The sequence below is a fragment of the Chenopodium album genome, chromosome 10 (genome assembly GCF_948465745.1).
Source record: "Chenopodium album chromosome 10, dcCheAlbu1.1, whole genome shotgun sequence".
Lineage (NCBI taxonomy): Eukaryota > Viridiplantae > Streptophyta > Magnoliopsida > Caryophyllales > Amaranthaceae > Chenopodium > Chenopodium album.
The window spans coordinates 61088387-61114514 of NC_137843.1; the positions used below are offsets into that span (position 1 = coordinate 61088387).

General features: G+C 35.4%; 3 protein-coding genes across 3 annotated transcripts; 2 read left to right on the forward strand and 1 right to left on the reverse strand.

The window, feature by feature from the left end:
* Positions 1 to 11688: 11688 nt before the first annotated feature.
* Positions 11689 to 17372, forward strand: LOC145562817 (lysophospholipid acyltransferase 1-like). Its single transcript, XM_081623220.1, has 8 exons — positions 11689 to 12204; positions 13346 to 13401; positions 14341 to 14561; positions 14675 to 15077; positions 15244 to 15329; positions 15672 to 15735; positions 15859 to 15971; positions 16965 to 17372. The coding sequence occupies exons 1-8, from the start codon at positions 11903 to 11905 to the stop codon at positions 17106 to 17108; spliced, it is 1389 nt and encodes a 462-aa protein (XP_081479346.1). The 5' UTR covers positions 11689 to 11902; the 3' UTR covers positions 17109 to 17372.
* Positions 17373 to 17927: 555 nt separating this feature from the next.
* LOC145562818 (protein COFACTOR ASSEMBLY OF COMPLEX C SUBUNIT B CCB2, chloroplastic-like) lies at positions 17928 to 21954 on the forward strand. Its single transcript, XM_081623221.1, has 7 exons — positions 17928 to 18197; positions 18315 to 18430; positions 18514 to 18585; positions 19669 to 19812; positions 19960 to 20113; positions 21327 to 21514; positions 21789 to 21954. The coding sequence occupies exons 1-7, from the start codon at positions 17993 to 17995 to the stop codon at positions 21807 to 21809; spliced, it is 900 nt and encodes a 299-aa protein (XP_081479347.1). The 5' UTR covers positions 17928 to 17992; the 3' UTR covers positions 21810 to 21954.
* Positions 21955 to 22120: 166 nt separating this feature from the next.
* On the reverse strand, positions 22121 to 25752 carry LOC145562820 (dihydrodipicolinate reductase-like protein CRR1, chloroplastic). The gene is made up of 10 exons (XM_081623222.1): positions 25615 to 25752; positions 25399 to 25521; positions 25238 to 25312; positions 24934 to 24999; positions 24702 to 24797; positions 24430 to 24546; positions 23390 to 23482; positions 23148 to 23249; positions 22955 to 23041; positions 22121 to 22441 (listed from the first exon to the last, which is right to left on the reverse strand). The coding sequence occupies exons 1-10, from the start codon at positions 25714 to 25716 to the stop codon at positions 22409 to 22411; spliced, it is 894 nt and encodes a 297-aa protein (XP_081479348.1). The 5' UTR covers positions 25717 to 25752; the 3' UTR covers positions 22121 to 22408.
* Positions 25753 to 26128: the final 376 nt, after the last annotated feature.

A 26128-nucleotide genomic window follows, 5' to 3' on the forward strand; every position in this document is an offset into this window, starting at 1 on the left:
TGTTATGTTTTAATTCAAAAGACCTAATTATTTTAATTTTGCAAAAGTTGTTTAATTAAATTAAAACTCTCAAAAAAAAAAAAAAAAAAAAAAGGGGATTCAAACTTGGGAGGGGGCAGCCGTGGCTGGGTGGTCGAACCACCGTCAGGTGGGCCACGGCGGCTGCCAGTAGGTCGGAAAGGGTGCGTGATGGTGGGCGGAGGACAGGCGGCAGCAGCGAAAGTGCAACTGTTGCACTGCCGCTTGCTGCTGCTAGTACAGCTCTGCTAGTGGCTGGGCTTCGGCCTAGCTGCCACGGCAGCCCTCGAGCGACGGCGATAAATTTAGGCGCAGAAGGTGGCTCCGGCAGCTGGTGGACTGGAAATGTTCCGGTCAGAGCCGCTGCTTGCGCCGTGGCTGGGCTTTGCTCCTGGCTGCGGTTGCGGGTTGCTGATTCCAGCTGCTGCGTTGGCTGGGCTTCCCTTGGCTGACGTGGCAGCAGATTCATTTTAAAAAAAAAAAAAAAATGTTTTTATTAAAATTATTTTATTTTAAAGATAATTTCAAAATAAAATCTGATTTTATTTTGGGATAAAATCAAATTTCAAAAGTTAGTTTTTGATAATTATCCTTAATTAAAGTTGTTAATTTTGGATAGCATTTTTTAGAATATTCCGAGCATATTCCAAAAGGATAAAGATTGATTTAAATAATGTGATTATCCCATAATTATTTTGGATATAATTGATTTAAAATATTGTGATTGGCTAGTAATTAGGATAGAATTTCCTAACATTGTTAGGATAATCTTTGAGGATAAATATGATTTATCTTTTTAAGATTAAAATAAGATTTGATTCTATCTCATGACTAATTTAGAATATATGATATTTTATTGATGATCATGAATAATATATGATATTATCGAATTACATTAATTAAAATATGAGATATTTAGATGCCATGTTTCCTTAATTATGATCATCAGATGTTATAGTTTAGGAAAGCATGATGAGTGATTTATTATGTGGCAATTTTATAATATATGATGTTGTTTATTGCTATATAATGACTAGTATGGCCCAGTAGATTGCTAAATATGATCTGCGCATCGTGATGTATTTTTGTAATCTTAGTACGGTCTACGTACCGATAAAGTATTTTGTAATTTTATTTTATTTAAGTAGTAGATAGAATAGAGTAGAATTACAGGTTGCAGTTAATCCAAGAAGCCCATGAAGTGAAGGCCCAAAGGAGCAAGGTGGATGTGATCCATGATGATTCAAGTGGGAGCATTTGCTTTATTAGTTTTCTTAGGATTAGGGGCCATGCTATGTCTTATTTATGCATTCAGTATTTTATGCATGTTAGATTTTATTGATGTTTTGTGATGATGCGCTACAGTTCACTATTTAATCACAACATAATAAATCTAGATCCCAGTAATATTGATGCAGCTTTTCCAATTAGAAACCCGATGAAAACCTTGATCGTTTGTGATGGGTCAGCACTCAGCAGAGCATCATAATATATCTTGGGGAAGTGGGGGTAGAACCGCATATCTACACTTTTAATTGGTTATATTCAACAAGGTTACCTAAATCGTTTAGAACCTTGAAGCTAAGAGTAATAATTAAACATGCGATGGTTAATTATTCAACCAAGAATTACAAGAGTTGTAATCAGTAAAGAGTTTACTCACCTTGAAAATGTAATGGTTGATGCGGAGCTTCACTCTGGTTAATTATTGCACGAATAAAGGATCTTGGAATCACTTAATTCAAGTTGGGATCACTTAAATTGAATAGAGTGCTTTAAAGTTACCAATTTAATTCGCTTATGGTACTTTAAATTTAATAAACATAATTGAATTTTGCGTTTACTTATTAGTAACATGTCGTTCTAATTTTATTATTATATATAATCTCCTCGATTGAAAATAAAGTTGAGAATCGTTCTCAAAAGGTTTAAAAGATAATCCATAAACCTATATTCCAATTTTGCTAAGATTGTTCTAAAAGGCAAGTTTTAGAAATTCATGTCACATGTCTAAGGTTGGTTATATTCAAAATGTTTGAGTAAAATACCAACACATCTTCATTTTGAAAAATGTTTCAAGGGATATAATGAGATGGGAGGTACAAATCCTCCAAAAGACAAGTATAGAAATCCAATAAAATCTCTTATCTTCAATATGATTGAATATGAGAAAGTGATTGGAAATATCTATGATCAAAAGTTGATCAAATGACAATATTCTTCATCTATTTTATATAGAGTTTAATACTTGATTAAACTCAAATATAAATAATGATAGAATAGACTTAGCAAAATCATGAAAAATGCTTAAAGTAGTTGAGCAAGGTATCATTTTGAACCTAAGAGAAATGTTCTAAGTGGCTCAAATGGAAGGGTTTAGGAATATATGAGGATTGCATTAAGAAGTTATAGGCCAAGAATTGTAAACAAGTTGCTACTTCTCAAACCTAGAACTACTTACATGCTAAAAGTTGTTATGAACAACAAATGTTTCTAATTAAATGGATCTATTCCAATTGATTAGATACTACCTCATATAGTTGGAAGGTAAAAGAATGGAAATGTTCCAATTTAAGAATTATATTATAGAAATTGATTTAGCATATTGCTACTTCTTGGACATATGATGTCTTGTTTAGATCACTCATTGCACAATTTGGTTGAACTAAAGGAAGAAATTAGCTAAAGGAGGAATAAATCTACAAGTTTAGAAGCAAATGTTGCTACTTCACAAGTAGAATCTACAAGTTTGGAAGCAAAAGTTGCAACTTACAAGTAGAATCTATATTTCACCTTACCTTAGTATTGGCTAGAATTTAATAAATGTTATTCATTCTTGCCATTATCAAAACACCATTCAATGTTAGTATTGACTAAGCATCGAAGATTCAAAAACGTGGAATAAATGTTATTCTATGCTTCTTTGAGTCATAATGTGTTTTGAATTGCTAAATAGGTTTAAAATTCTATATGATAGAAATAATTAAACAATTTCTATATATATAAATTGTCTCTAATATGTCAATTAATTCGAATGAAAATGAAAATTGCATGCGGAAGATCCAAAAGGATGGACTTTCAATATCATTAGATTATGAATCTATTGATATATGTAATTATCATTCTAATTTGAAATTATGACTAAGTCACCATTTAGAGAAATGATGATGAGAACTTAAGGTCGAATACATATCGATGTAAGAAAACCAAAGGTTCAAAGGTTAGAGACGACAACGAAACTTCATTTGTGATACGATCACTACTTATGCTTAGTTGAAGCATGGAAGTGAAAATTTTGAAAAGTTCAAAATGTTCAGTATGAAGTTCAGTATCAACTTGATAAGAAAATGATTACATTACAATATGATTGTAATTGTGAAAATTTAAGTCAAGACATGTACTTGGCAACACATTCAAAATATTGCGATATGATCGTAATAATGAGAATTTAAGCCAAAACATTGAAAAACATCCAAAAGTTATAAAATCGTTTTACAACAAAATCCGAAAGAAAAACCTTGTGAAGTGTTTATGAAGGAAGCTATCAATCTATATGAGATATATTTTGATAATGGATGTAAATTACCTATCTTCCAACCATTGTTCAAGGGATATACTTTTAAGATAAGCTACAAAACTAAACAAAAACTACATACGCCAAATCAAATGTAGCAAAGGCTTCATATGTGATATGGATAAGAAAAGTTCTTATTAAGTCTTTCTACAAAGAAAGGAATAAAACATGTATTAAACCGTTTGATGCACGTTCGATTCCTATATAGAGCACGGGGTACTACTACACAAACCATACTTAGCACAAAATGTTTGTTGCTCAAATAGGTGCCCTTATGGAAATTGTTCCAAAAGGTCAAGTGGGAGTAGTGTAAATCTCAAAAGAGTTCGAGAAAAGCAACAAACAAACATGGTTCAAAACCTTGGTTGGTTCACCCTATGCTAAATATGCCTCCTCAAAAGGCAAGTGGGAGTATAAGAATCTCGAAAAGTTTGAGAGCCTTGAAAGAGTTCAAGAAAAGTGATTTCGAAAATCTCGAAGAAATTTGAGAAGTTATCGAATAACAGCAACAATATGAGCATGATTCACCTCATGATACAAATGACAACGCGTGGTCTCATTAAGTGTAATGGGATTAATAACCATGTGTCGAAGGTAGTACATTCCAAGTGCACATCCTCTATTGTCGTTTCTCATTGAAAACTAAACAAAGTTGTTGTATGAGTTTCAATTGTTGCATAAAAACCCACAATGATGACTAGCATATGTAAAACTTAGCCAAAGAAATATGATTTCATATTGACTAAGAGTTCTAAAATATTTATTTTGGAACATTATGATTATGCAGGTAATAAAGATGATTTGACAAGTTATGACTCCAAGTGGTTTAAAACCAGGAAATCTGAAATAGATTCTAAGTCTGTAAGCAAGTGTATGACACTTGAATAATTTGCCTAAATTGGGTGAAACCCAATATAAGCAAAGCAGACAAGAAAGAAAAATGTTTTCTAACTAAAGCAAAGACTTGTTAAAGGATTCAACAAATTCATAGTATGACTATGATTACGATGAAACCTTTACATTAGTCATGTTGCAAAGATCTATTAAAGATACTTTAGTGATTTCTACCTTATGAGATTTGGTAGATGGATTTCAAAACACTTTCTTGAAATTGTTCATGAAATAAGATTTGTATGTGATACAATCAAAAGTTGAAGATCCAATAATCCTAGGGATGCATAAAAGATCCATATTGGATTGAAGTTAGCATCAGGGAGTTAATGTTCTTAATTTTGTGAGTTAATCAAATCGTTTGATGTTCTTGTAAAATGAAGAAAAGGTCTTGTATGTACAAGATGTTTAGTGGGAGCTATGAAGTCTTCTTGGCCCAGTACAAAGAGCAATTAATGAAGGATCAAGTAATGGCTATTGCATTTTGTATGAAAACCTTGAAGAAGAAGATGAGTACATTTGGGATTCAAGATCTATATAGACAGGTCTCGAAGCATGTTTGAGTTTGGTTAAGAAACTTATAATGATAAGATTCTTATAGGGTTCAACATTATATTGAAAAGAGTTTCAATCCCATGTAACATGGCACATTGCTTAATGATTCAATACTTTAAGAAAGGTTGATGAAATTAAGACTTTGAGTGATGATCCTTATGCAATTTGCAAAGGACGCATCATGCATGTCATGGACTATACTTATCCATTTGATTCACGTGTTTTAAAGAACAAGTGATGATAGATTTCAATCGAAATCCAATGTAACGTTGGAATACAAATTAGAAATTCCAAAGTTCCTTGCGAAAGGGCGAAGGAAAATTATTAGTGTATGGAGATGAAAATGATTATAAGATTTAGAAATTGCAAAGTTCATGTTTATGAGAATGTCTCATGAACTCTACTTACAAAACCCCTTCCATGACCAAGGTATGAAAGTCATGCTAAGGTTCTTGGATTGAAGCAAGTTATGTAATTTTAGTTGTGTATGTTTTGAGAAAGTATATTACAAAAGTAAATACATTAGCTTGCAGAATTATGTTTATCAATTGAAACAAAGTTTCAATCTTATTTAATCGTGGTTTCAATATTAAATAAAATGTCCAAAAATAATTATGGATTGATGGGCTCATCAGGTTATCTATCAGATAGAGACCTGGTGTATGAAACCCCACAGGTGAACAAAATCCACATATTATTTAAGTTCCTAGTTCGAAATCATTAAAGTGGACATAAATGATTTCAATGAATGGACTAGCATGTAAGATTGATTGGATAGCTCGGTTTCATGGGCTATAGGAGCATAGTGATAAGGCTCGGTCAATCACATGGATATGCATGAATGATGCAGGATCGAACTATAGACCTACTTTGAAGTTCAAGTATAAAACTTCCGGATATATTAGTGGATTCCTTTGACATGAGTGGAACACTGATTCTATTCAATGATTGTTTTGACTGTGGTACATTCAAACGTCTTGCCGTAAATGGGGATTATAAAGGATGTTTCCCGGTCACTTCATGAATTGAGTGGGAGCTTTGGTTGCCACAAGATTGGATAGAGTCTACCTATTAAATTAGGAATGTGTCATGTTTTGGCCTCTTGAAGAGGGAGAATTCAGAAAATGCATGGCCGTGCTCAAATGTGTTACATAGTAACCATTTGTTTTGTAATTCTAACTCGGATTTCAAGAAATGATTTGTAGATTAATATAGATTACATAAGATGCAATCATATTATCAAATCGACACAAAATGACTTAAGGAATTTGAATATTGCGCACTTGTCTCAGACAAGTGGGAGATTGAAGGAATTATGTCTTCGATAAGTGCAATTACTAGATATATCAAGGATCACTATTATGGAGATAATAAGTTCATTCTATAGGGTCGTCAATATCTGGTGCTAGATATGATAATTGATCTTTGGGTTAGTTAAATAGCCCAAAGCCTTATAGAATGGATCCTATGAGGTCACACATAAGGGTATTGGGTTAAACAAGTAAGAGGCCCATTAATGGGCCTCATGAGATTATGACATACCATGTAGAGTGTTGGGCTAGAGTAGTGTGTTTTGGATAAGGGTTTTGGGCTTTTGACATGGGCTCTTATTTAGAGATGAGATCTATAAATAAGAACCATGCCTAGGGTTTGTTAGTAAGTAGTCATAATTCACACACTGTGAATTTTGACATCAAGGCAACCAATCCCAAAAACCCTAAAACACTCTCCTCACACACGGCCCTCTTCTCTCCCCTTCACGTCCGTACGTGCGGCGCCCCTCATGGTGGCTCGTGGTGTTCGTCGTGGTGGTTTGTGGTTAGCTCGTGTCTCTCTTCTCCGTTGAAGGTTGATTGAAGCGTTCAATCACGACTAACTAGCATTAGTGGAGGTTTAACTTGTGCCCGTGGACCAAGTAGAGGAATCACGCTTGGGGTTCTTTATCTCCCTTTGTTCTTGCTCGATCGCACGTGGAATCACGCTTCAAAGGTACGATTATTTGTGCTTTATGTGTTATGCATTAGATCCTTGGATTAGGTACTATATGAATATGATTCATGTTATTTCCGCTGCGTAGTACCTATAAAACCCTACATTACCCTCACCTCGACCTCCTCCACCCTCCTTCGATTTCAAAACCTTCCAAGGAGAAGACACACGCAATTCATCACTGAATTTTCTAACAATCGGAGCAGCAACATTACTATCCTCACAATCCTTTTCCCCGTGCCCCAATAATCCACACACGTAGCAGAACAGAGGTAACTTTTCATACTTGATGTTCACATAATCCTTCACTCCACCCCTCAGCTTCAAGCCAATCTTACTTTTCAGTGGCAAACGCACATCAATATTGACTTTGATTCACAGCGATTTATTAATACCCGCATCACCAGATTGGTCCATTGCTAAGAAAGTACCCAGTTTATCGCCAATAGTCTTAGCATTCGTCAAATTACCCCTCCCCATAAACGGTAAATCATAGACCCTAACCCAAAAGGGAACAAAAAATAAAGAGACTTCAGAAGGTTTACAATTACCTTCAACATCATTCAAGATTAAAACGTGTCTGTCGAAGTGCCAAGGTTGGCCCTCCATAACATTCCACTTGTCCTTCCAATGGTGGAATTGGAATATGTAAAGGTTTTTCTCAATGCAGTTTGCCTCCATTCCATGCTTAGGGTTCCAAATGCGATTCATTTGGTCAATCAGAGCTTTGGAATTGACATGTCTTTCAGTCCATATTCTTCCCACTATCCCAAGAGAGACTCTAGCTTCCTCTTCCTCCTCGCCCTCCACCACCCAGTCAACTCCCTCCTCATCATCGCTCGGACTAATTACCTCATGAATGACATTCGGGACAATCCCGTCATTCGCCATTGCACACAGCCTCGAAAAATCGAGATCACACCTTCAAAGAAGGAAGAACTAGGAAACCTAGAAAAGCCCTCCCAAGAGTCGCACTCTAGAGGGAAAACCAAACGTTTTTAGGTCAACACCAAAATTCAAGAAGTTGAGAGCTTTTGCACTTATTTGTTTAGTTAGAGGAGTAAAATATGGGTGAGTCATTGAGTATTTAAAACTAGTAAAATATGGGTGAGTCATTGAGTATTTAAAACTTTTTTTTAAATCAACTATTTCCATTAAGTGGGTGTCGCTTCCATTTTGTGCAATAATGAGCTTTATTAATACGCATTCAAAATAAGAATTCTATGGAAATAGATACCTAATCTAACATGTGATTGAAATCTCGTTTACGGTAAACTTGCCATAAAAAAATCAAATAATCTAGGCGCACATTTTTTTTTGTTTCCATGTAGTGACTTCCTTTTATTTTAACACTAGATTAAGACCCGTGCCACGCACAATATTTACATTTTTTTTATTACGAATTATAATATTAATTTATAATATACCAAAAAATAGTCCTCATATTTTTAAATGATATTTAAAAAGTTTGAATCTTTATTTATATTCAGAAGTAAGCCCCCAAATTCGAATTGCCCAAAGGGTGAACAAGGTTAACACCAATAAAAAAAAAATAAAGAGTAAAAGATATAGAATAATATTTTATACAAAATAAAAGATATGGAAAATATGTGAATATTTTTTTTTAGAAAATAAATCAAAATTATATGATTTGGTGAATAATTTTTTTTTTTTTGGAAGAAAATCTCAACTATATAAAGAAATGAATATTTTTTTAAGGAAGTGAAAAAAAAAAAAAAACATTTTGGAGGTAAAAGAACAACACCAGGAAGTGACATGTGTCATTCCTAGTGTCTGTTTTAATATTATGTTATTGATTGATTGATTGATAGAGGCTTGTAAGTAAATTACTTCGTCTTATAAAATGATTGCACAACAGCTATTGAAAGATTTATTCGTTGATTATGCAAGAGTTATCTCTAGTTTAAGATAATTAATTTCCAATAGTGCTTTCACAAGGTAAATTAGATAATGAGTTTTGTGATCAATTATGGCCATAATTACCCTTCTATTCTTTGAAGGTTATCCCCTTTAAAAAAAACGTTCTCTTTTTATCATTTAATGAGAATAGTTAGGTTGTTCTTATGTTGGAAACTAGCATATTCTAAAATGGTACACCATACACATACCCGACATTAAATTATTAATATTTATATCTAATCAATTATTAATCATATAACACCTTCCTTCCCAAGTTCTAGTAATATAACTGAGTGTGATAATATAAGTTGTAGCATGAGTCGATTCACTAACCTCCATTAACTCCAAACATAGAACACTCGTTGAAAAATTCAACGAGGGAGAACATTTTCATTTCTTAGCCCCTCAAACACAATAGTGTTTGCTTACGTGATGGATGCATTATTGAAGCATGAAACCTTCATTAACTCTCTCTTTTGCATGTTTCTTTGTGTGTGTAAAAAAACTAATTAACCTCCCTTGTCTTTGTATCGTTTCTTTGACTTTTGGGCTTTAATTCACACACTCTAGTACTCCACAAAAACCATTTTCTTTTGGAAGCAAAAGCTTAAGGCCCAAAGTAGAATTAGAATTATCACAAGACAAGTAAAGTTACAATATAAGACCCATTCACAAAAGCCATGAAATTATCATATCTTACCACGCATTGGGCTTAGCCCATGACAATCTCCCCTCCATTCCAATATTCCACCATAGTGAGGAAGGAAGTCACGAAGACAAGGTCACTTCCACGATCACTTGAACCTCATCCTAAACATCTACTAGTAATAATAAAGCTAACCCCTATTTTTGATATTTATCATTGCCTCATAAAGTCATGGTCGCCTGCTACAACAATCTAAAATGAAATGGATGGGAGCCCATATCAAGTAGTGCCTTTGAATTTCATGACTGAAAAAGTCTAAACCTATTACATCCTTAATTATTCTAAGACATCCTCCTGCCCAAACTCAATTAAGATTATTGAGTGGTGTAAAATGTGCCATAGCACAACTTCACTAGTCCCGGGCTCCCACCCCCTTAAATAAAAATAGCATTCATTTAAAATACAAACAAGAGAAAGAACTTATCTAGTGAAAATACCTAAATAATAATCATCCCATTTTATCTCCTAAAGCATTTTTACTACTTGCAAACAAACACACTCAATATTGATACGTTTATGTAATATTCACACTAGTAAAACCCTCACTGACTTTTATCTTGCGTGCTTCTTTGTGTGCATAAAGAATCTAATCATTCCCCTATTCTTCGGGCCTGTTTACATTTACTGAACTGAAATGAACTGATTGGAGCTGAACTAAATTGAAATGAGCTGAAATGAATATTTTATAAGAGAGAGAAATTCAAAACTGAATTAAACTGATTGGAACTGAAATTAAGTAAATGTGAACAAACCCTTTCTTTGACTTTTGAACCCTAATTTGCACACTCCACAAAAAGCCTCTATTGATAAGATAGGTTTTTGTCTAAAATTAGTCACCTCAAATGAGGTTCACTTCTCATGGAGCAAAAAAAGACCTTATTAAGCTAATTGCAATGAGTCGGTAACCTACACAAGTAAGCATGTGAGCTGTCTTCAAGTATATATGTGTGTATCCAAGAAAACCCCTTTGAATCTTAAGCTAGTTGAGTAGTAATTAAGGTGTCACATTTTGTTAGCTTAAGAGTCAAATTACAATTAACATCAATTAGTTATATTAAGCTTTTGAAGTTTTAGCTATCTTATGTCAATTAGTTATACTAACATCAAGTATGTGCGTATCCAAGAAAACCCCTTTTAATCTTAAGCTAGTTGTGTAGTAATTAAGGTGTCACATTTTGTTAGCTTAAGAGTGCAATTACAATTGACGTCAATTAGTTATATGTTTATATCTTTTGAAGAACACTTATTAAACTATATGGACCTTAACAATCATTTTGCCTTAGGCAGGTTCTTAGGACATTTGTTATATTGGTCAGACCCTTGATGTAATTTTTGATTTGTGCCCAGGTCCTCTTGGGGCCAAAATGGGTGGATCATTTTGGTATTCCTATAAGAGCCAATAGATCTATCACATATTTAGCAACACATTGAGCCCAAGAGGACTTGAACCTCACTTAAAACAATCTCCTTTCCATTTTATCACGGAGAAGATATAATTATTTCCATGGTCACTTGAATCTCACCTTGAAAAACATGCTACAATACAAACTAAATCTTGATTCCGAGCTCTACCTTAGCATCCCAAATTCACTATCAATAACTACCATCAACATAATGCCTCCATTTACATTAACTTCATTATAAAGAGTACGTAGTTTATTTCAAGCTGTCTCCAAACAACAACTTTATACCTCAACTCGCACCCCCTTTACCCACATGCCCACACCCCATAGTCACAAGTCTCACTAGTCACAATGCCTCCAAAGCCCAAGCCCTAGGTAGGACCATTCTAGCTAGATACATTTCACAATCAAAGATAGTTACCCCTTTTGGTCAATACAACCAAAGATTGTTCCCCTTTTGGTCAATATCAATAAAGGCACAAACCTCAAACCTAAGCAACCCAAAACTAGAACTTAACTCTTTCTCTAACAGCCAGAAGTCTACAATTGGTCTACTGTCACTGAAACTCTGAAACCACTCAATTAACCCACAAATCCAAATATACCCAATTGAAAAAACCCAATTTATTCACCAAAAAAAAAAAAAAAAACAGTTGCACATCAACTTCTTCCTCCAACAAATCTCTGATCAGTCTCACACAATTTACACATTCCCATAACTTCTTGGGGTCCACTACTCAATTCACCCATCTTCTACCCTCCTTATTTTCATCCACCCTTTTATTTAATTAATAATTAACTCGTCTTCCCCAAAACTCAGCCAATCAACTCGGTGACTCGCCAACCATGGACCTCGACATGTCGTCCATGGCGGCTGCTCTGGGGTTATCAGTACCAGTGCTCAGATTCCTCCTATGCTATGTTGCCACAATACCCATTAGCTTTTTATGGCGTTTGGTCCCAAGAACTCTTCCAAAACACATCTATGCTGCTTTTACTGGGGCCCTTCTTTGTTACCTTTCTTTTGGGGTTTCTTCCAATCTTCATTTTCTTGTTTCTATTTTGATTGGGTATCTTTCTATGCTTGTTTATCGACCTAAATGTGGTCTCATCGCTTTCTTCGCCGCTTTTGGGTATTTGATTGGTTGGTAAGTTTCTCAGATTCATTATTCAGAAATGGATTTTTTGATATTTTTTTTGGTTTTTAATTGGTTTTAATTGATGGGAATTTCGTCTATTTATGTTATACCAAGTATTTAATTTGCTTCATTTGTTTTTGTATTTGTTATGATTTGTTTGATTTGATGTTAGTTTGTGATTTTATGTAGTATTGATTTGGTAGTGTTGATACTGTTGAGTGATAAAGATTGAAAAATTGTTTGATCTTGTCTCTCAGTTATTGGATGGAAAACTTGTTTTGGCTTTTTTTTGTTGTTGTTGTTGTTGTTGATCCAGGAGACCAGGACTGGTTTCAGTAGTATTGCATTTGGTGATTTTGTGATGTTTTGCCTCGATGTTATCGCGGTTACTGTTGTACAGTACGGAGAACCGTACTACATTGCAGTTGCCATGATTGAAGTTTGAATATTTTTTAAGTATTTATCGATTTCGGGTCAAGAATTTGTATATTGGAGTAAAAAAGGGTGCTAATTGAGGAGAATTGGAGAAAGGGGGAAGGAGGGAGTTTAGTATATGCATTATACGATCATGGAATATGTACTCAATAATGGTCCTGTCATCTGTGTGGACTGTGGAGTGTGGAGCATGAAAGTGAGATAATAAAGACTACATTAATTAGCAATTGAAAGTAGAATTGACATATTAGACTCTGTAGCTATAGCTTAGTTTGTTCACTAGATTTGATGAATATATTCTTAGAAAAATTTGTCCTGTCGTCGTCCCAAGATAAACTTTTTTGCGACTTCGGCACAAAGATTTAGAAAGCCCCTAGCATTTAAGCACACCAGATTTCCAAATTTGCCTAGATCATAAATGGTGTACTTGAAACTAAAAATGAATCAATAAAGTGGCAGACTTTTTTTTTTAATCCTTACAAATTCAGTGCTTCGTATGTAGTAGTACATTCGAATTGATCTACCTTTTTCAATGTAAACCTATAAAAGAGAAGTGGAAGATTTTCAACTTTCAAGGGCATTTGAACATGATGACTATGAAAATAACTGTCGCATGGAGGTAGTTCGTGCTGAGATGATGTTACAAAATGATGCAGTGTGTTCTGTCGAATATATTGAATGCTGTTTTGATATTTTAATCCGTTTTCTCTTGTAGCCATGTTTATTACATGAGCGGAGATGCATGGAAGGAGGGTGGAATCGACACTACTGGTAACTTCTTGTTATATAGTTTCTACTTTTTGCAGCTATAATTAATGTTTACCTTCACCATCTCACACTATTGGGTGCAATATGTTGTAATGGTTGGCCATATTGGAATAATTCTACAACACCTTAATGAACTTTGTATTCTGAATGTTGTTAAGAGTCCCAAATTGATGAAATTTAGTCTCAGATCATCAGAGCTTTTATCTTTATTTCTATTTGGATTCTTCTATATATCAAACAGCTTTTTATTAATATTTTAGCCAAACATTCTTTCAGTGGCAATTGTTGTATCATATAGCACGCACAGAGTGAAAATTGGTGATTTTAGGTGCAAAATTTCAAGTTGGTACTGTATTGCTGATGCGGAATGCTATTTATTATTTCCCGTCAATTTCCTTTTTTATGTGGAGGAGATATAATATTTTGAAAGGTTTCATCTTTCTTGTTATTTTATCTTACGTCTTGTAGGTTTGAAAAGTATATCACTCTAAACTAGCAACAATATCTCTCTTTAAGTTTTAATTTATTATTTCTTTGTTGTTTTAGTCTAATATCATGTGGGTTTTCATAAAATATTATTACTCTAAATTAGCCAAATCAACATATTTGTAGGTGTAAAATCCTTCTCCACAATTTTAGGCCTGCCCTCCTCCATCCTCCATCCCCAATCTTTGCTTTTAGCAGCTTGAGGAATAGAGTTACAACATCTATAAGTCCTCCAAGCTCCACCAATTGAGTCAGGTGCCTAAACTTATGACTTCTGGCAACCAAGTTATAAATATAAGTCTAATGCTTCTCATTTAGATGGAAATAACTGAAGATTACATTGAACTAAGAGTGTGACTGGACTTTTCAGATTGCCATTGCTTGCGTTAGTTTCTCTCAAATTTTTGTATCCTGTATGTTGCTTGTCAGTTTTTAAAACTATTGAATTCCTTGCAGGTGCTCTGATGGTCTTGACGCTCAAAGTCATCTCATGCGCAATAAATTATCAAGATGGACTATTGAAAGATGAAGACCTACGTGAAGCACAGAAAAAAAACCGGTTGCTGAAAAAGCCCTCCTTGATTGAATATGTTGGATATTGCCTCTGCTGCGGGAGTCACCTTGCTGGACCTGTATTTGAAATGAAGGATTATCTTGATTGGACAGAAGGAAAAGGGGTCGGTTTATGAAGCATTCTTGTTCGTCATCATGCTCTTTTTTTTTTTTTTTAATTACAAGTGTCGGGGAATTCACAAACTTGGAATCATGATTGTGCTCTTTGTCTTTGCAGCTTTGGAGTCCATCGGAGAAACAGCCATCACCTTGGGGTGGTGTAGGTCGGGCTCTTCTTCGAGCTGCTATATGCATGGCTCTCTATTTGAATTTGGTGCCATATTTCCCCTTGTCTACTTTTACGAATCCCTCGTATGGGGAATGGGGATTCTTTAAAAAGCTGGGTTATCAGTACTTGTGTGGATTTACAGCACGGTGGAAGTATTATTTCATCTGGTCTATCTCGGAAGCTGCTACGATAATTTCTGGTTTTGGATTTAGTGGATGGACAAATACATCCCCACCAAAGCCCAAGTGGGATCGAGCCCAAAATGTCGATATCATTGGAGTTGAGTTGGCAAAGAGTGCAGTTCAAATACCACTTGTCTGGAATATACAAGTCAGCACCTGGCTCCGCCACTGTACGTTTCTTGGCCTCTTATCATATTTATTCTTCTGTTGATCATATATTGCTGTATTGTGCTATAAATAACCTTTGTATACCTTCTTACAAGATTTATTTTCTCATTCATTATTTCACTGTGGCACCAATTTTGTGTATCTGAAGCAACACTTTGCTTGTCACAGATGTCTATGAGAGACTGGTCCAGAAGAACAAGAAGGCTGGTTTCTTTCAGCTGCTCGCTACACAGACAGTCAGTGCTGTTTGGCATGTGAGTCTTCTTCTTTGAACTGATAAGTCCCCTGGCCTGTCATTTAGCTTTAGATGAAACAGTGAAATTAGGGATAAGTGGATAACCATACATCTCTTAGATACGTATAATTTCTGTGCATGCAAGATCACTCCTTGTTTGTCATCCATCCATGTCTTCTATGGGATAATTTGAATCTTGATTCTTGAGTACTTGTTTGGTTTTTTTGCCATTATATAGTTACATAACTTCATGGAATTGAATCTCTGCATGTCCCAGTACTTGTGCACCTATATATTCAGTAATAAGTGTGATATGCTTCACTCACTGATTTCTTTTTTCCTGGCTGTTCTGAAAAAACAGGGATTATATCCTGGCTACATATTTTTCTTTGTCCAGTCGGCTTTGATGATTGCTGGGTCTAAAGGTATTACTTGACCCAATGCTGCTAATGGCTTATTTTGTTTGTTTGTTTGTTTGTTTTATTTTATTATTATCATTATTTTTTTTTTATTTAAATATGCTCATTTCTGTTTTATACGTTCAACAGTAATTTACAGATGGCAGCAAGGTGTATCTGCGGGTATTTTGAAGAAGCTATTGACATTTGTAAATTTTGCATATACAATGCTGGTTCTGAATTATTCAGCAGTTGGTTTCATGGTTAGTTTCCTTGCATCCATCGTTTCTCATTTTTTCAAATCTCCTAGGGCCTGTTTGGTTCTGATTAATTTATTGTGTACTTCTTTGTATGGGCTTTGGCATTAAACACTCGGATTCAGAATGGGTGACTGATAAGTAATAAGAATAATCCTGAAACCCTTACCTCATGAATTATGTTTTGTTACAATTTGAACTCAAACCCTGCCAGCTTCCACTCATAGTTTATTCTCTTCTCAGTTCTCCTAGGTTTGATGTCTCTGTTACTTTGTTCTTCCCTTCTACACCTTCGTTTCCTCTGTGCCTCTATTTCCCTTCCACCGTGTCTCTCTTTTCATATACTCCCACTGATGCTGTTGCTCATATTCACTTACACCTTCTTACCCTTCTTTTCTTTCCACCTCAACCTACTATATCTCACTCAAGCCTTTGGTATGAGGATTTTGTCAAATAGATGACACCAAGCCTTTTCCACTCTAACCATCAAATAATTGGAATATTTAATGATTATCTTGGCTTGCCCTTTTCTCTTTTTTAGTTGTGTTGGTGGACTGGTGGTGGCAGTGCCATGCCGGCGTTTGTGATTTTAAGGTTGTTTTGGTTGGGTCTTTTAAGGTGGGTCTTTGGTGGGGCTGCTGTGTTAGTTATGGAGGGTGATGATGACCTGATGAACGTGGAATTTGGATGGTTTGTAGATTCCAGGCTTTCAGGGATGAGGTTTTGGATCCCAGTCCCCGTTTCCCCAAGGCATCGGTATGTAGGCTTGGCTCCTCAGGTCTCAGATCTGGGGAGTTTTGATATAACTAAGAAGTGTGGATTGTGGAATGTAAAAATCAAACGAAACTGATCAACTTTCGCAGTAGGATCCCTAGTGTGATTTTGGGAGAATTTGCTGTTTGGCTTTTTTTTTTTTTTTTTTTTGTTTTTTTGGGTGAAGATTTGCTGCTGTTTGTTGCTATGATACTTTTCCCCATTCTAATGAGGTTGTCATTTCAGGTACTAAGCTTGCATGAAACCTTGACTGCATACGGAAGTGTGTATTATATCGGCACCATTGTTCCTGTCGTCCTTCTAATACTGGGTTCTGTTGTCAAACCTCCAAGACCAGCAAGGTCAAAAGCTCAGAAGAAGGAACTGTGATGCGGATAAACCTGACATGGTCTCTTCTTGGTCATCCAAAACCCAGAGGAATGTTTCATTTTGGATAGCTCAAATTTAATCAGTTCTCATCACAGACCAACCTGAAGTATTGATCATGCTTTTAGCTGCTTTCATTCTGCTGTTGCAAAATCTTTATTTTTGAGGTTCTGTTTTGAAACTATGCACGTCATTGCTTGTATTTGTTTTTTTTAGCATTACTTAGAATTCAAAGTTTGCTTAAACAATAGAGCCAAAGTTTAGAAATGACAAATCTTGTGCTGTCTTGCAAATTTGATTACCGGCGCTGCCCTGGCTCTCTAACAACACAAGTGGACAGCCAGTATGTTATGGCTCGCTATTAAAGAGCTTTGACGATTGGAGCCATATCAACTGATCAAGGAAGGATCGGGATATAAGTTATATATCGATTGTGGAAAATGAAATAGGAGGATAAGCAAACAACTTCATTTTGTATAAACTAGAAATCTGAGGAATAAATTTAACCAAAACACTTAAATACTTCGTACTAACTACAAATATTCTCATTACATTTGCGTGTCTATCAAAAAACTTAAAAGGAATTTTTTTGTAACTTTAATTGAATATCAATCTTTAGGGTAGACATTAGACAACATGATTCACTTTCAATAAAACTTGTATTTTAATTAATCACTCTTAAAAATTTTGTTAGTTAGAAATTATTATATCATCAATTTTTTTTATTTTTTATTATTATTCTTTTTGACACACATCAAATTAAAATCTCAGCCATTGATTACTGTTCAATTCACGCATATACGTAGTATCTCTGAAAAAAGACTTAAATATTTTGTAACAATTGTGTTTTTATATACTTTTCCCAGTATTTTCGAACTGAAAAAAAAATGGGTATTCTAATTGGAAATCAGTTGGTACCGTTAAACCTAGCATTCCCATTTCGCGCCAACTCTTATCATCATCATCTTCATGGCGTAGTTACCAGAAGAAATTCCAGAAAATCTTTGAAATTATCAGCCAAGCTTGATGATTCTTCGACACCCACAAATTCCGAGCAACAAATAAATCTCTCTGTACTTCGATTTACCTTCGGTTAGTTCATCTTTCTCTGAGGCATAAACACAAACACCTTGTGTGCATTATTCATTGATTTGAGATGTGTTTACTATTTCTATTGATTGCTTATATAAATGAACTGGGTTTTTGTAGGAATATCTTGGTTGGATGAATCTTACTTGCCCAGATGGATTGGTTATGGTTTTGGATCTCTTCTTGTTCTCAACCATTTTGCCGGTTCGAGTTCCTCTGTAACATCAGCTCAGCTTGTAAGTCGATAGCTTACTTTGATTGATTGTTGTTGTGATAATTGTTGTTTGATCAAGTGATTTTCATTGAATTGTGTTCTAAGGTTTCTGAGGCTTTGGGTCTATCATTGGCGGCTTTCTCTGCGTCACTTCCTTATGTGGGAAGATTTCTCAAGGTAAAGTTTCATGCTAAATTTCGTTTACTGTTTATCAATTACGCTTTTTGTTAGTAAAAATTGGATTGATTAGTGTTTGATTTGATTTTTGAGACTATAACGAAAGTTTTACAAGAATATGTAGTATAAAAGAAGAATCCTTTCTCTAGGTAAAGCTGTATGTTAAGTTGTGTTGTATAGTTTCTTTTATTGTGTTCTACATCTGCTGGTTTTTCAATTGGTTTATCAAGCTATTACAGTAAAGCCTATTAAGGATAGGGACTTCAATCGGTTTATGTTATGCTATTGAGAAGTTAACATTCATCATGCAATGTTTACACCATTAATTTTCTTGATTTAAATGTGATTCCATGAAGATCAATCTAAATGACGCAATAAAGTGCTCTAACATCTATAAGGGTACACATTCCTCCAAGTAGCTAAGTGAGTTCTAAACTATTTTGATCATGTAACTATGATGAAAATCACCTAGATGTTGTAAAACTTGTAAACCTTTCATATATATAAAAACTAAGTGAATCGATTGCCATCTATTATTGTGAATAACTAAATATTATCCATAAGTGCTAGGGGAAGTCGCTCAATGCTTTATGGAGATTTGTTATAAAATTAACAGTTTGCTTGTAATCCTGCCAGGCTTCCACAAAGTGCAATAGATACTTTGCACCTTAAGAACTTTTTAAAAATCATACCATTTTCGGTTTTGCAATCAGTTCAAACTGTAACTAAAACTAAAACTAGGTGTCCACATAATTCAATTATGACTATTATAGCAGCATGGAATGCAGTACTACTGCAATCTTCTGCTACAATATTCCGTGCTTTATCTACTAACAAAGGTCCGGCAGCGATACTTCAAGCTTTCCCTTTAGCCATATGTCTTCCCGCCTTTTAACAGCATTCGATGAATCTTCCATGTGTGTGTGTGTGTTTATTGTTAATTCCCTTGGTCATATTTAGGTTGGTGCCTTTTTGATTGATTTTTTAGAGTCTGTAGCCACTAGATAGTATAATCTGGATGTAGCTAGTATGTGGGAAGTATGAATCTTGATAGCTCTGTGGACTGATCTTAATACCATACAGGGAGCAACACCAGAAAAGCTAACAGCTCTCCCTGAACGTGCTCAACAAATCTTTGTAATGTCCCCCAATGTTTCAAATGCCCTGAAGGAGGACCTTGCTTGGACAACATATATTCTACTACGTAATACAAAATCTGTCTCAGTAGTAAGTTCACATTAAAGCTTTTAGTTATGGGATATGATGCATAATATTTGCTTGCCACTCCTTCCCCACCCCTCACCTCTGCACCCCCAACAAAAAAAGCCTTTGATGGGTTGATAAGTTCTTACAAAAACTCTATCTATATTTCAGCTTATATCTTTGCAAGATGTGATCTGTGTCCGTGGCTATTGGAACTTACCAGAAAATCTATCAAAGGATGGGATTGTCAACTGGTTTATGGAAAAGATAAAGAAATATGGCCTGTCTGATGTGAAGGAGACACTCTATTTTTCCCAAAGCACAGGTGAATTATAATATGGCTTACTATTACTATTACTATTAATCTGTATGACTATATCTACTGAATAATACCTTGTGATGAATCCTCCATTTATTACAAAACCAGGGAATTTGAATCATTTAATTTTTATGCTTTCCTAGTGAATTTTACTATTACATATAAAAGTTTACTATACTATCTAAAGCAACTCCTTGCTGGGTATGGACCTATGGTGATTAAGGTTTCTCCAAGTTTCCTTCTTATAGTTCTAATCTTCATTTGTCTCTATGAGGGTGTGTCTGTAATTTATAGCATTTTTGTCATGTGGTTATGGCTCGGTAGGCCATATGGGAATTGTGTCATATGTGGTCAAAACTAAGATTGCCTAAATGAAACATAGGTGATACATGGGAGTTGGGAGCCTGAAAGACTCCTCAACAAAAACTCATGACGTGTGTGCAGATTTGATTACAATTGGTGGCTGTGAAAGAACTTAGGTGTAATGTTATTAAGGACTCACTTCTCCAAGTTTTCCTTGGTATTCCTCACCCTGCTCTAGAAGAGGTTCACCATTGACCTATTATGATTAATAGCCTACAACATTAGTCCGAGAGGTATTTCCTATGCATTATGTGGTCAAAGTGGCCAATCAAACTTGGGTGAAATGCTTTGGGAACCTATAAAACTTTAGCCCTTACAATTCTTTCTTATCCTTTTCATTGGTGTTCACAGTGCATCTTTTAGCACGACTAGTAACGATTTCAATGTGATAAATTCATAGACAAAGTATAAACTTGGTGGACATAGAATGAATCCTTTGGGCGAAATTATTCGTAGAGATTGATTATATAGCAGTTAGGATCAGGCCGGGCCATTCTCATATGTTCTGCTTTTGTGAAGATATATGATCCCTGGCTTTTGAGAAATGGACTCTTTCCATGAATTATGTCGGCGTTCTTCAAAGGCAATAAGTCTTGTTTTGGTGTTGTATATGAACTTTGGTCATTAGATGACCAAGGAGAGGCTTCCTCTTTGCTTATGGACATTCCAATGAATTGTTAATGGCAAAGAAGAATATCAAAAGTATGAGTTAATAACGTTGTGCGACAACCTTATTATAGTCACATTATTATGACTCTCCAACTTGCTGAAATGCATGTATGATGTAACCCAAAGTTGCTCCTATCTGTGCATTTGTTTTTCTTGAAATAATGGTACACTGTTCATTTTATTACAGGTTCAGTGCTGGAGGAGGCTATTCCTGAGGAGACTGGTTCTATTTTAATACAGCCACTTTGCTCTGCAAAAACACAGGGCATGGGGGAGGAGAATGATGTGGGATTTGTGCTTCTAGCTTCAAGCATAAGCTTTGCCTATGACGAGAAAGATATGTTGTGGACAAAAGCCATAGCCAGAAAATTTAAGGTGAGACCAACATTATAGCTCCTAATTATCACAACTCTCTTTTTGCTTCAGGATAACTATTTGTCCTATCAGAGGTACTGAGGCAGCCCAAGATTTTTTTTTTTCCTGAGACCACTTGTTTGACATATGTCAATTGTGTTGGCATTTTGAATTATACTCTACATTGATCTTGATATTATATCGGGCATATATGTGTACCCTTGTCAAGCTGTTATAGTTAAGGATATCTGTTGCCCTTTCCTGACAAATGATACGATGTATATATTCTTCACAGATTGAGTATGCTTCATTTTGAGGTAGAGGCGTGGACCATGTGGTACACTGAGCAACAGAATTAGCTTAGTGTACAAACTGAATTATAAGCTTCTTTATGTTCGAGAGAAATTTGTGAAAAAGATCTTGTTTCAGTAAATGGTTAACCCAGCAATCTTCTCTATTCTGGTGGTGTTTATCATATTTCTTAACCAATAAACACTTTTGCTTAAAGAGTTAATTTCTTTTGCTATAGGTAGTTTCAGAATTAAAGCACAGGTTTTGGAGACAATAACAAAATGAACAGAAATAATGCAGGACTAAAGATAACATAATGCAGCTGGTGGAAGACACTGCAATAATATTTTTTTTTCCTTTTTTTTCAGGACCAAAAAAATTGTTCAGTTCTGTCTTGTTAGTATAATCTCATCAGTTCTAACTTGCCGCATGCTCTCCGAATGGCTGGGTGTGGTCGCCATTTGACATATTCAATGTGTTAAATATTCTTCCTTTCATCTGATTGCTGGGCTAGGTCTTTTTCTTGAACTTCTGTTAGTGTTGTCTGAGATATAAGAATATGGACAGAGGCTCCAAAGTCCAATGTCTGATAGTATTTGATGTTGTGGGAATAACATCTGATCTTTACAATAGCTTCTCCAATCCATATACCAGATTCTGTCGAGAGAAACATTGGTTTCAGATAATGTCAACAAGCAAGTAAAAAAAATTATGCTAAGCTAGAAGCAGATGACATAATAGAGCTAGCTCTGTGTTCGAGTGGAATTTGACCCCTAACCACTACCATTATCACCGAGACATCTTGAGGTCATTGAAAATTTAGGAACCATGGCTTTTTACCTTTTTCCCTCAAAAAATAAAAAGGTACTATGACTTTTCTTAATTTTCTTATATGAGAAAAATCTATTTTTGAAACTCTCGTCACTTGAAATTCCAAGACCTTAGGTAACTAAATTGCTCTAGATTAGGAACTGTGTTCTTAAGTGAAACGTTGTGCTTGTGATATATACACCTTCGCCTCTGTAGTCTATGCTAAACTTTTACTTTCTGGGGTATCTCAGAACACACTCCTCAGACAATTCAGTCTGAAACCTTAAAGTCCTCAATTCAGCAGTACATCTTCCTCAACAAACAATCAGAATAGCCGCAAAACAACAAAATGCTGGTTACCTTTAGTCGTACAACCTTCCTTATGGACATAATCAGGCCTGGCATTAGGCTTTGCACATCTGTGATCTCATGCTTAAGAGTTAGTACCTGAACCAGAAATTTTCGTTTGGGGGTCAAAGAAGTATGTTCCATGTAATCTAACTGAAGTAAAATTTTCTTGTTTTTTAAATCATTGAGGACTTGCTAGACAAACCTCTCCTGGGCCTGAGAAGTAAACTGTTGTGCCAGAGGGTAGACCTGGAAGGACCATACTGTGTACTCGAACTCCATCTTCTCCTAGAACTTGACCTCTTGCCTTCAGAAATAAGAGACAGAGCACAATTTTATTAATTCTTCGAACATATTATTTCTTTTTTTTCTTGTCTTTAAAACTCTCTGTGGTTAAACTTTGCAACATTTTTAGCATGTCTCCTGTATATGAGATCATCTTCTTACCACAACATCAGTTGAGATATCTTCCCTATTGTAAAGCTGGCCAAGGTTTGATAAGTTGTTGGCAATTTGAGTTGCATCTTGTGATGGAAGATCCTGTAAAGCAGTCAGAAGTCAATTTAATAGCTGTTTATTATTCTACTGGTTAAGGAATTGCTAGTGCATTTGTTTTTCTAGATATTAAAATTAGTGCTGAACCATATTAAATGAAGCATCTTTCTTAAAATCCTAGATAGTACTCCATATAAATAACTTTGGTTGATACTGTTACCAAAGCAACTTATTTCATACTCATGTTATGATCTAATGAACCAAAGCAATGACCATCATGCTGGTATGAGGGTCCTGTCTTTGGTAGGGTCACAAATATTTAAGCTCGTAAAAAGAATTTGTTGACCTTGAAGTGTAATAGATATATGGTTCCTCAAGTGGTTGCCTGGTTGGCCCTATTTAAGAATATTTAAGGAAGAAAGCCAAATTAGTAAAGAGCTGGACAAGATGTAATGTGTCGAAATGACTTGCGTCTGCTGGTCCAGTCACAGCTTTATAACAAGGACATGAAAACTTTCTTTAGATTTTTGGACACGGTTTGCTACTGATGGAGTGCTGGTCGAATTCAAATGCTAAAAAAAATAAATGAGAGAGAAATCATGTGGAAGTGTGACTTTCTATAATCATTTGCCAGAAGGACTAAAAGGACAGGACTAAATGTAATTGGTTTCACATTAAGGTTAGAATTTCTAATTACCAATATATAACTACCTTCATGATTATATATGGTCATATGGGATGTTTGTGATGTGGCCTTTTGACAGTCGTAAATCTACTGTCTTGAAACAAGCAAAGGAGAAAAAGATTGATAGGTTACTAAGGAGTGTCAAATTTGAGTAGGTTTCGTTGTCCTGCAGACATATTTGAATCTTGTTTTCTGTTATCATTAATGTTGGTTGGTGGATTTACTTATCATTATGAGATGGTGTGAGAGTATTTATTATCTGAATCCTAAGTAAAAAGTACAAAAAGAGCTTAGTGCATATGCTTACTCTTGCAGTAGGTCTTGATTCAACTATCTCCACATTGTTGTAGTGGAAAGAGGCTGTGATTGCAGCCTGCTGAAGAAGTATAGATCCTATAGACAGTGTTGGTGCTACAAGGCAACCCTTATTTGAATGTTCAATTAGAATTCAGAAATTTCAGAAAGAATGTATGCAAAGAAGTCAAGGACAACAGCTACTGTAATAAACTATAGTGGATTTCTTTTCACTAAAACTTGTTGTGAACTTTTTCTCTCATTATAGTCTCACCATGTGCTCACCATGCTGGCCTTGTCACAGAATGCAGATAATGCTGCCACTGTATCTAGCTCTATACGCGGCACATAAACAATGCTTCTCATGCCAAATGCTGTTGCCTGTGTAGCAGAACAGGGGAGGTTTGTAATATCTTAACTCCAAAAATGTAATTTTTTAATGTACGAAAGGGTATGTGATCTCAGATGTGTACAAAGAGAGGATTATATTTATAAAAAAAAAAAAAACCAATTGTACCTGTTTGACATTGTCATACACCGTTGAAGGATCAGTAAAATCAATCACTACACTTGTTGCTTTTGACTGAATTCATGTCGCAAAAGAAATGTCAGGCAGGAGAATTACTTGCCGTACTCCTCTGTCCCATATTAATTTGCACACTTGCTTTTATTCACTGCCCCAAATTGGTTGCACAATTTCTCTTACATTTTCCTTTTATATCTACCACTCTATCTTTTGCTAGAGGCAACTAGGCAAGTATGCAGATTAACATGGAACGAAGGGAGTAATACTTTTTGGCATAAATTCTGTTGTAATTTACCTGTGAAATCGAGCCCAATACCATTGTAAGGTCATTCATTATGGGTATTTCCAGGGCTTCTTCCATGTCACATAGCTGATCAATTGCAACACAGGTTTTGAAGACAAGCTTGAAAGGATAAAACATCTCTGATGAATTAAGCAAAGAAATGGAGATTCTACCTTCCCAATGTCTTCTCCTACATAGTAGTTGTCTACTGCACCAGCCACCTCCATTCCTCTTGCTCTGGTGACTGCTATCACTGCTGCTCTTCCTATTTCCTTGGCTGCACCATTAATGATCACCTGAAAAGCTATCATATGAGCCACGAGCAAGTGACGGGAGAGTTGCTTATAGCTGGAACAAGATGTCATGTTGGTAAGAGCAATGCCTATTACCTTGATGTTACTCTGGGTCGGCTGCTGCATTGTGCAAGAAATGACAGGTCTTCCTTTAGCGTGGAAATTCGTTGGTTGAAGGTGGCAGATCAATGCTGCCATGGCTTTCTGTGTGGTTCAATATCTCTAGCAATTTGAGCTTCTAAGTCTTGGTGTCCATAGTCTTCTACAAGCAGTGGTTTGCTAGTTTCCTAACTTAGGATAAGGTTTGTCATTATGATAAGGCCCTTCTTTGGAGGGAATTCTGTGACTATAGTTGGATTTACACTTGATATCGATAATTCGATAGGCCATGTACCGCCAAAAGGTTTAAAAAAATCAAACTATGCTTAATCGTTATTTTAGGTATTGCTAGGGCCGTCAACGTGTCGTGTCGAGTTTGTGTTCGCGTTGATTTTAAACAAGTTGAAAAACCCTTGACCCAAACCTAACCTGTTTATTAAACGGGTTGAAAACCCTTGACCCAAACCTAACCTGCTTATTAAACGGGTAATGCGAGTAATCTTTTACCCAA

Bases quoted from the DNA above. Each gene is read 5' to 3' on its own strand.
- LOC145562820 (XM_081623222.1), bottom strand. From the start codon at position 25,716: ATGGCAGCATTGATCTGCCACCTTCAACCAACGAATTTCCACGCTAAA. The intron at 25,000-25,237 runs GTAAATTACAAC...ACATGAATTCAG, and splicing joins TATTGGGCTCGATTTCACAG to TCAAAAGCAACAAGTGTAGT. The intron at 24,547-24,701 runs GTGAGCACATGG...CATTCAAATAAG, and splicing joins TCTGTGACAAGGCCAGCATG to GGTTGCCTTGTAGCACCAAC.
- LOC145562818 (XM_081623221.1), top strand. From the start codon at position 17,993: ATGGGTATTCTAATTGGAAATCAGTTGGTACCGTTAAACCTAGCATTC. The intron at 18,586-19,668 runs GTAAAGTTTCAT...AATACCATACAG, and splicing joins ATGTGGGAAGATTTCTCAAG to GGAGCAACACCAGAAAAGCT. The intron at 19,813-19,959 runs GTAAGTTCACAT...TCTATATTTCAG, and splicing joins ATACAAAATCTGTCTCAGTA to CTTATATCTTTGCAAGATGT.
- LOC145562817 (XM_081623220.1), top strand. From the start codon at position 11,903: ATGGACCTCGACATGTCGTCCATGGCGGCTGCTCTGGGGTTATCAGTA. The intron at 15,078-15,243 runs GTACGTTTCTTG...TGCTTGTCACAG, and splicing joins CAGCACCTGGCTCCGCCACT to ATGTCTATGAGAGACTGGTC. The intron at 15,736-15,858 runs GTATTACTTGAC...TACGTTCAACAG, and splicing joins GATGATTGCTGGGTCTAAAG to TAATTTACAGATGGCAGCAA.